The sequence below is a fragment of the Talpa occidentalis genome, unplaced genomic scaffold (assembly GCF_014898055.3).
Source record: "Talpa occidentalis isolate TD23 unplaced genomic scaffold, MPIMG_talOcc4v2.1, whole genome shotgun sequence".
Classification (NCBI taxonomy): domain Eukaryota; kingdom Metazoa; phylum Chordata; class Mammalia; order Eulipotyphla; family Talpidae; genus Talpa; species Talpa occidentalis.
The window spans coordinates 9,866,525-9,876,873 of record NW_026555331.1 but is presented as its reverse complement, the minus strand read 5'-3'; the positions used below and the strand labels follow the sequence as shown (position 1 = coordinate 9,876,873).

The 10,349-nt window shown below is 42.6% G+C and overlaps 1 protein-coding gene across 3 annotated transcripts in view; it reads right to left on the bottom strand.

The window, feature by feature from the left end:
• Nucleotides 1-221: 221 nt before the first annotated feature.
• The window catches only part of CYRIB (CYFIP related Rac1 interactor B), a 128,427-nt gene continuing 118,299 nt past the window's right edge, over nucleotides 222-10,349 (bottom strand). For 2 of the 3 annotated variants that reach the window (XM_054691984.1, XM_037501712.2), the window contains 3 exons: nucleotides 9,391-9,517; nucleotides 7,976-8,046; nucleotides 537-3,033 (listed from right to left, as the gene is read on the bottom strand). In XM_054691984.1, coding sequence (XP_054547959.1) covers nucleotides 2,970-3,033; nucleotides 7,976-8,046; nucleotides 9,391-9,517 — 262 coding nt within the window. In that variant the 3' untranslated portion in view covers nucleotides 537-2,969. Of the gene's footprint in view, nucleotides 3,034-7,975; nucleotides 8,047-9,390; nucleotides 9,518-10,349 lie in introns of all 3 variants that reach the window. The other variant, XM_037501722.2, reaches the window with a different exon arrangement.

Here is a 10,349-nt window from a genome sequence, read left to right as displayed (position 1 = left end):
CCCTATCATCTAGGTGGCGCCTATAGAACCGGGGATAACCATGGCCACAGCTGATGGAAGACACGAGAGACAGGTACTTCACAGCAATGGGCACAGATGCAGGCCTAGGATGAGCAGAGCTGGGTTCCAGAGGTTAAGAGGGGGTGACAGGAGGCGGCTTCCATACACTTACCTAGGCAGACCAGGGTACTCCCTCACTCTTGGAGGCCATGCAGATCCTGCTCACTAGGTTAATCCTGCCCCGCCTTCTGCTGAGCTCACAGCCAGCAGACATTGAGAGACCAGAGGTGGCTGGTGAAAAGGTGCCCGTTTGCTCTTTATCTGAATGGCAAGTGGAATCCATCTTCTGGCACAGACCTCCACTTACCAGGTTGCAGCTTCCATCACACTAGGAAGCGCACACCTGCTCCTCTAGCTAGAGGAGGGGTCTGTTGAGGGCCAGGCATGAAATATTTTGGCCTGAAGGCCACAGGGTCTGTCACAGAATTCCATTCTCCTGTCTGGTGCAAGAGCAGCCGTAGATAAACTGTAAACAAAGGAATGAGACTATATTGCAATAAAATTTTATTTATGAACACTAGCATTTGAATTTCATATACTTTACACATGCCACAAGATATCTTTTTTCACCTTTTAGAAAATGTAAAAACTATTCTTAGTTCACAGGCTGTACAGAAACAGGTGGCGGGCGGATTGGCCAACATCATAGTTCGCTAAGCCCCGAGCTAGAGTTACAGAGACCCTTCCACGTGTTCTCCGGCATGCAGGGTGGGAGTGACGACGGCAGAGGCCACCGCAGTATCCTTCTAGCTACTCCAGCTGCGTGGTCCCCTCTGACGCGTATCCATTTCACTCCACTCAAGCATTTACTGGGCACCAGCTCAAATTCCGATTCTGTGCAAGATCCTTAGGACCTGAGGGGAAATCCAACATGGCCCTTCTCTCAAGTTCTCACAGGATCAGAAAAGATACCAAGTGCAGGTAAACATCGGGGTGTCTGAGAACTCACATACATTCCGAGGACCGCCGAGACAAACGACAGTGGCTTAAAACAGCACAAAGGCCAGGAGCAGGGGTCTGAAGTCAAGGTGTCGGTGGCAGAGTTGGCGGGGTTGGTTCCTTCAGGAGGCCCAGAGAACCCCCTTCCTGGCTTCCCGCCAGCTTCTTGGTCCCTGGGTATGGAGATGCTCATCTCTGGCTTTTTCTGGCGGCCTTCTCTTCGTGGGCGTTCCCTTCATGTCTAAGAACTTGTCCTAGAAATTAGGACCTTGCCTATTGCAGGATGATCTCATCCCCAAATCCTTATTCTAATTGCAAATACCCTTTTTTCCCAAGTGGTTCCAAGAATCACTTCCAGATTCTGAGTGGACCTATCTTTTGGGGCCCCTACTGAACCCATTACAATACTCTTAGAAGGATGTGGCCAGTGTTATCCTGAAGGCTTCCTGGAGGTGACACCAGCTGGTCCTTGGAACATGAGAGTTGGTGCACGTCAGACAGACATGAGGGAGGGCAGACCACAGCTATGAGAGCTTGACAACACACGACTATCGTAACAGCAAGAGGGCCTGGCGGAGAGCAGGTGTGAGGCAGGAGAGCTTGTCACAAAGGCCTGAGAGGTCACGGGGATCCTGCGTGAGGGACTTTGGGTGTCAGGACTGTGCACTATTAAAGCAGAAGGTCACAATGGAAGCCTCCAAGAGTTTCTTCCACAATCAACCCTTTCAATCATATCCTAGCTGACACGCCATTAAACCACCAGCACGATCCAACTAGACAAGCCTCGAGTAGCTTATCCCTGTCATGACACTTGGATTTCATGAATAAGGTTTTATGATCTTAAAGTAACAGAGAGGCTAGCTTCAGCCTCTCACAAGTGAGTGAGATCATGGCCTTCAGCCTCCTCCTGGGAAGAGCCTCCCACACTCCCTCTCCTGCCAGGGTTAAGCACTGTTTTTCTTTCCACACTCTTGGCTTCCGGTCGCTGACCTCTCACTCCGGGGAACAGCCAGCCAAGCAGGAGTGTAGTTCTCCTTCTAGAACTACATTCACAAGTCAATCAAGAATGGAAGTCAAGTTCATGACAAGATCACTGGTTGCGCTGCAGTCAGCAAGATTATAAAAACAATTAAAATTGTGTACATAGATGATAATGAGCAAAAATACTGTTGAGAAGACCCAGCTCTTCCCTCCAAGAAGGGTAAATGACATGACGTGCCTATGCCTCCCATGTAATTCCACACGGGGAAAGCTTTAGAAGCCTAAAAACAAAACATCAGTAAACCAAGCCACACTTAGAAAAATGAAAGCTGATTTTTATTTTATCATCAACAGCCATTCTTTAAACATGAACATGCATACGTAATAGTCTACGCACACATCACAGTTTGTAACGTTAGTTAATAAAGGTTAAACACACAACATACATCCTTACAAAAAAAGTCAAAATGCAAACCTAAAACGTTAAACAAAGTCTAATTTAAAAAGTTTCTGTTGGGTACCATTCGTACAGCACAGTTAATTTAAACATTTTCATTTTGGCTGCACATGAAAAAAGCGGCAGTAGAAAATAAAGTCATTGAGGGTTTTTTTAAATAGCAGTATAGGCAGTTTTGCCATGCAGGAGAAGCAATATTAAATATTAGTTTTCAAAAAAAAACCACATTTAAAAATATTTAGTTCAAGTCACAGAATTTTTCTCAGTAGAGATCCCAATGCAATGCATAATTAGCTGCCTCAGATGGCCCATTTGAAGGATTATGCTCCTTCAGAGTATAACCTTACTGATTTTGGCACAGAAAGGAAGTCTTAAGAACAAGAACATGATTAAAAAAGAGGGAAGAGGAACAGAGGAAAGAAATAAAGAGCAAGAGTAAATGAGATCGAAATTGCAATCACTAAAAACTGTGCATTCTCAGTCACTGCAGAATACTGTCTTCTGTCTACAGCAGGCGCTTATTCCAGAACTGTTATTGCAACATGGATTTGATTTGCTTGGAGGTAGTCTCATCATTCAAATGTTTTGTTGTGTACCTAAAAGTAAAAGAACATCAATTTCAGGGAAGTAAAAAGAAACAGTCCCTGTGCTGGGTTCTTCACTACCAGAGGAGGCCTCACTGGGCAGGCAAACCTGCGCTCACAAACTCGTTTCATCCAGTTCTCTGAACCCTGTTCAGGCTCTGCCTAGTTTATCCTCCCTACTCCCTTTTAAGCAGAACATCCAATGGCTGTTTAAGTTAGAACTAACTCGTTGAAAAGGTCTGGTTAAATCCTAAAGTCAACAAATAGCTGTAACTTCTCACTCAGAGGAAAATCATCGTTCCTCCATCCAGGGACCAGCAAATTAGAACCTGTGGGGCAAGTCCAACCCACCACCTGTTTTTATAAAGCCTAAGCATGCATTTATATCTTCAAATGGCTGAGAAAGCAAAATCAAAATTTAAGAATATCTCATGAAAACACGGAAATTACATGAAGTTCAAAATCCAGTGTTTATACCAAAAGTACTGTGGAACTCAGTCATACTCACTCATTCAAGTAATGTCTTGGTTACCTACTTGCTAAATGGCAGAGGTGAGTGATTGTGACAGAAATCATGTGGCCCACAAACAAAATACCTGCTTACTCTCCAAACCCTCATAGAAAAGTTTGCCACCCTGTTCTATTCTGAACCTGGACTGCTCCACTACTGCAGCTGTGGCATAGCCCCAAACACTTAGGTTCTGGAAGGCTCGCTCTGGCTGTGAGGAAGTGGGGGCAGGAAGAGCAGAAGAGGAGCTAACCAAAGGGCTGTTACAGGGGCTGAATGTCCAAGGCTCACACCAGGTTAATAGCAATAGAAACAGGTCCCCAATGCTTAAATTGGGATATATTGTGGAGATAATTCATAGAACTTAATGCTAAATGGGCAGACTTGGCCCATTTCACATATAATCTATAAGAAATATATCATTTTAAGGACCTCCCAGGTGGCGCAGTGGGTTGAGTGCAGAGCTGTGAAGCTGTCCGCAGTCTTTGCTATGCAGGTTCAATCCTGGCCGGCCTGGGAGATACCCACATGGCGAGGCAGACCTCTCCTGTCGCGCCCGCTGTTCCCCTCAGCAGTGTATTTCATCAGTCTGCCTGTTCTGTTCCCCACTCTGTCTCTGGTGAATCCTCTCACCTTCCCACGCCTCTGGCCTGCACCCCTGTGCTTGTATAAATAAATAAACCTTAAAAAAAAAATATATATATATATATATATATATCATTTTAAGCAGGTGCACACAGATGGTCTTTCTGTATTAGAGAAATTTACTCAATATTTTTTAGTTCATTTCAAATTAATTTAAAAATTGAAGAAAGTACCTAAACTCTCAAATACTTGGAGATGTAAAGAGACAAATGTGTTTATTAAGTACCTCCTATACTCTATCTTTCTTAGAAGTCACCCCAAACTGTTTCCATATCACTAAAGAGACACCTGAGTGCCTGGCACATTATAGGTGCTCAGTTAGTATTTGTGGAAGGAAGACAAGCAAGTAAGCTAATCAGGCTGGGAAAAAAAGTTTCTTTAAAGAAGTATTTACATTAAGTGGTAGGTGATGTAGCAAGGGCCTAACCTTTCTGTTTCACTTCCCAATTGCACATAAAGTACACACAGTTACATGTATCCCTACTGATGTCAGGAAGAAAAATGTCCAACATCCACCCCTTCGCTGGTTTCCCTGCCCCTCCTTTACACAGGGAAGAGCGAAGACTCAAGGAACGTGCACAGGCGTCACCACGCAGCAGCGTCCTGTGACGGCCCCAGGGTGAGTGCTTCCCTGTCCACCCAGATACCGGATCTCGCTCTTCCTGTGGGATGTGGCACAAGCTTCTAGCCATCCTCAGATCCTTCCCTGGCCAGAGCCAACTGAGAACCTTATCATGCCAACGTCTTCTATTACCAAGAAGAGCCAGTAACATCTACCTCGGTTGGAAAAGAATGCACGGATGTGGACGGTATCATTTCATCGTGTCTGCCTAAACGGTCCCTTTCCAAGAGCATATTACTCTTCTATTAGAAAGGCAACAATTACTGACCCTGACCATTCAATCTAATAAAGAAGGCAATTAATTATCTAGCACTGAACCTCAGCTCCCAGATCAAGTGCTCTCCCGCCCCCTCCTGATCAAAGGCATTTGGCTCCATACCGCTACCTGTAAAATGGAGACAAGACTGGTTGCTGCCCTACCATGAAGCTGGAGGCAGTGTAGAACCACCACAGGAAATTTAAAACAATCACTGTGCACAACTACCTGCTGGCTCTCAGGGAAATGGCACGCGCATCCCTAGTGAAGCAGCTATTCACTAAAAAGGAATATTCACCAAGAGATGTGTTCCATGTTGTCGAGGTATAAATAAGACACACTTGCCTAGTACTTTTAGGACTAGAAAATGCTTTCTTAACAGCATCCGCTGTGCTCAGAGGGAAGCCTGTTACAGGCTACGCTGATTTAGTTTGAACAGTGTTTCTCAGAGGAGCAGAGCATGTGTGTCGGCGAGGGCGTTGAACTGTAACATGAACTGTAAAATTACAGTGTCTACACCTCCACCCCAAACCAAAGGAAGAGCACTTCTGGAGAATGCCTGCGACTCTCCACTTCATCTCCACCCAAAGCCACTGAGGCGTCACACCATGCACCCAGGGCTCTCGGCGCAGCATCAAGCGTACCAGGTTTCAAGAAGGCAGTCCGGGTTTGAAAACCAATTCCAACATTTACTAGCCATGTACTCTTAAGTCTCCTAAGAGTTTAAGGTGGCCAAGTACCTTAACTATCTTTTGCACAGAGGTGACACTCCCCACACCCCAAAACACCACTATAAACTACAGAGACAGGGCCTCCCCGGTGGTGCAGCGGTTGAGCACTGGGTTGCGAAGCTGCCCGCAGCCTCTGCAGCGCCGGTTCGAGCCCCGGCTGCTCCCCGGCCACCGGAGGAGGGTCTCGCATGGTGTGCAGACCTCTCCTGCCGCCCGCTGCTCCCCTCAGCAGTGTACTTCGGTCCTTCTGCCTGCTCTGCTCCCCGCTCTGGCTCTGGTGGATTCTCTCACCCTCCCGTGCTTCTGACTGTACCCAGTGCATGTATAAACAAAACAAACAAACAAAATAAATTAATTAATTAATTAAAAAAAACATGCCTCTAAAAATAAAAAATAAATAAACTACAGAGACAAAAAGTATTACTAATTGTAACTACCCCATAACATAGGTACACTGCTTAACCTTACAGGCTTCCCCAGGTGAAAAAATAAGGAGATAAATACACTCACATGAATAAAAATTGTTTAAGAGTTGTCTCTGCAACAAACTCTTATTTAGAATTCCATTATATATTTGGAAAGAAAACCTAAAACTGACCAGCGGCTCTTGCATCAATGCAGCGCTTCTTCCCGCCAACACAGCCTGCTTTGTGGGAGACTTTGGTCGCATCTTTCACTCACTGCCACTGCCCTCCTCTGCCCTCATTCAATGTAAAAAAAGGCTGAACTTCCTTTAAACTCTGAAAATAAAAGCTGAGTTTTTTACTTAATGTTTGATGCACAGTCTCTTCAAAGTACAGAAATAATACATGTTCCAGACCTCAATTATCTCTTACTGTTTTAAAAAAGGTTTCCTGATACTTGCTGCCCTTGGAGAGACTAATCACCCAGAAATAAAGGGGCTCCAGAGAACAACAGGCTGACTGGGGCACAGGAAGTCATCAGCCAGGGCTCCAGTGGAAAAGACTCACAATCCAACAGGCAAAACCCAGAAGTCTGCGCACTGTAAAAACCTCCAGAGTAAAAATTCCGAAAACACGGCTTCTAATGACTCATGGCTGAAATGGCTTGACTTTCTACGGATTTGTTACTGTTGAATTATTTTCCTTAATCTTTCTGATGTTCATTTAGAATAATCTCCTTTAGACATGCAGTCACTTCTTAAAAAAATACATTTCATAATCTAAATAAAATCACTCGATGGTTCAACTGAGCAGAAGCGATAGAGACTGGATTTTGTTTCCTGATGCACCAGGCAAGAGTAGTATTCCAGAGGAATAAAAACCTGCTTGCTCACAATACGTGGGGGAATATAGTACTGAAATGGAAATCATTTTATTCTGACATGTGAAAAGTAAAGATTGTGATCTCAGAAGGTCAACATATAAATATTTCTGCGGTCATGTAATATTTGTGTTTAAACACAAGATAATCAAGCAATGAACAAATCATCTTTTATGTTGGGGAAATTATACTGCCAATTAAATCTCTGTAGTTAAGAAGTTTTAATGTGCTAAGATTTTCATTTAAAAATACTCCAGCATTCTTAGGAGCTTTGGTAACTAAATCAAGTAAGTCGTAGCTGGAAAAAGAAAGATAATAATTGTCTGCTTTACTTCTATTATAAGACAGACACAAAAATAAGAGAGATCTTTATGTGTGAACCCAGAAATGCAACTACACAATATAAAGGGAAAGGAGCTAACTATAGAACAGTCTGTTTGGCATCGTTTTGTAAATATTATATAGAGCTAGGCCTTAACAAGAATAAAACTGTAAGGCGATACAACAAAAAGTTAATACTGATTTATTTCAAAATAGGAAGATTTCAAGACTTTTCTTTAAATTTCTGTTTTATGAATTTTATTTACACTTAGTATTAAAACTATTTGAAAAATAAACAATAAGCAATTCCAGCTTCAAAAGGGCAAAAAGTGAAAGCCAAACGCTAAAAAGAAAGCTGCTTTGTTAGCTGCTTTTCTCATTTGCACACACACACACACACACACACACACACACATCATGATAAATACTGTGAGCAATATTTGAAAGCAAGATTACCAATGAAAATGAAATCTTCACATTTCTAAGTTGAACATACTAATATTCATATCCTTTGTGCTATTCACATTTGGAAGCATTTTCTTTACATTTATTTTCTCTATGAATCTATAACATGTAAATATACACACCTGAGAGCATTTAGAAGACCTTCTACACTATTAGGAGGTTGGTCCTTAAGAACTTTGATACAACCTTTCATCTAAGGAGAAAAGGAAACAGAAAAGGTAAAACGTCTGTTTTTTCAGGTAACCCTCATTTTTGAAACAGTAACACTTAAACTAGGACCACATCTATGGAACTCTTGAGACATTACATACCAGTGATGTCAAAATAATTATTCTTAAGACGGGGAAAAAAAGTACCCAAATGTTGTTATTTTCAGTGTGTCTGTCAAAGCTTTCGAAGAATCCTATCAGTCAAACTGAAGAACCACCCACAGTAAAGAGGAAAGTAAGGGCCTGCTAACCGAAGCCTTTCTGCAAAAGTGTTGAGCAGCCTTTTTTGGACAGTACGGACAGGCTGGCAAGGAAAACAGGAGCTTTCCAGATAGACAAAAATCACAACAACAATAATGAAAGTATATCACACACACACATTGCAGACCTGAAATGACTTGGGGGCGGAGGGGGGGTGGGGGTGGGAGTCTACAGAGGGCTGTAGGACTCATTTAAACTGGTTCTTGTGGTAGGGACAGGTCACAGGTCACAGGCTATTAGGAAAAAAGGGAACAACTCAACAACACCACACCACAGGAAACCATGGAGATGTGGGTTCAAAATCCCACTCTACCATTTCAATTACATTACTTAACTTCCCTAAACCTTAATCTGTAAGTACAAAGGAGCAGCTAGCACCTAGATCCTGCAAGTACTTTCAGAGTTAAATGGAAACAAATGTAAAATCCTTGGGAGGCAATAATGACTCAGTAAATGTTAGCTCATTTTTCTTTACAGGATGGATATGATTTCAGTCAGGAAGACTGACCAGGGCAATCTGTACTCCAGATAAGAAGTGCTAAGAGCCAGGACTGCCATGAAAGAGAAATTAGAAGAAAATTCTCACCAAGTACCAAGAGGGTAAAGAGAGCTATTATAAAACAGAGAAACCAAGAAATTAACATAAATGTTTGCAGAGACAAGGTAATAGGCACATATGATGACGAATAGTGCAGAGGAGGGAAAAATATGTAAAGACTTTAACTCTTTGCTTATAGCGCTTCTACTAACATTTTATACAGATTGGGAAATGAATCTTTAGTTTGAAAGGCCTTTTGTCCAAAAAAGAATACAAAACCCCCACAAATTCTTATCTCTGATTATTTATATTGCCAAATATGCAGAGGGACCATTCAAGCCCAAGGTTTCCCTACAGGGAGACACAATAAAGATACAGTTATCCTCTGATCATCCAACTCCACCTGGACACAGGCTTGAGGAAATATGGTCAGACAGCAGAGGAGACTAAAATCCACCTTATCACAATTACAAATGCCAGTGATTTCCATTTATGAAAACTGTTTGAAATTACATAAAATGTAACTTACATCAATTTTTGAAGTTTTGGCAAATGCTCCCACTGGATGTACATGGTCATAGAGTATTATGACACCCACCATCACCCTCAAGCAGAATGATACTGTCTCCTCGTTTGTGAATCTGCTTCTATATTCCCTAGAGGGAAAAAAGATATGGATGAATATGCAGCACATCACAAATTAATGAGGTGCTTCAACTCGGAAAGACTTACCCTGCTGATGTCAAAAAGGGACGCTAACTTTATGACCTCTCTCCATGAGTTTCCCGGAGGGAGAGAGGAAGCAGGTTAAGTAGTTCTCACTTACACATGCTGGTCCCTAGAGGCACCCACCATAGTATATTATCCTTTCTGCCTGGCAGAGATCAGACAATTTTACAGAAATCAAAAGTAGCCCCAAAGTGAAATTCTGGGGATGGACGCTTTGTGAAGGATGGTACAATTGCCAATATGACAACAAAAGTCACTAGCTTAATAGACCTAGTGTGTTCGTTACTTAGGGGCTAACTTGATATAAACATTACCATATTGCTGGATTTAAATTTTACTGAAATTCAGACATATTCTTTTCTTATTTGGAAAAAGGAAATACAACTGTTGTCTCTCTGGAAGACAGCAAGGGACAGTAGTAAGAGCTTAGAACCAGGGTAGAGTCACGCAGGCACTTGTGTGGGGCATGGTGCCCAAGTCCCTTCCTGTGCCAGGATCTTACTCTCCTCAATGATGGGGATGAGGATGGGTTATAGCTGCCCTTTTACTTCATTATGCTTTCCAGTAAGATGACATATATAATAGCATTTTAGAAAATAAAAAGCTCCACAAAGATACCAGTTATCTAGCAAAACCATCTCTTTCTCAGGGATGCAGGAGTCCTTCTGCCTGATCACAGGGAAATCCAGTCAGACATTGTGGTATGAGAGGATAAACCCCCAAAAGAAGTCACGTTCGTGTTGTAACAACGAAGACTAT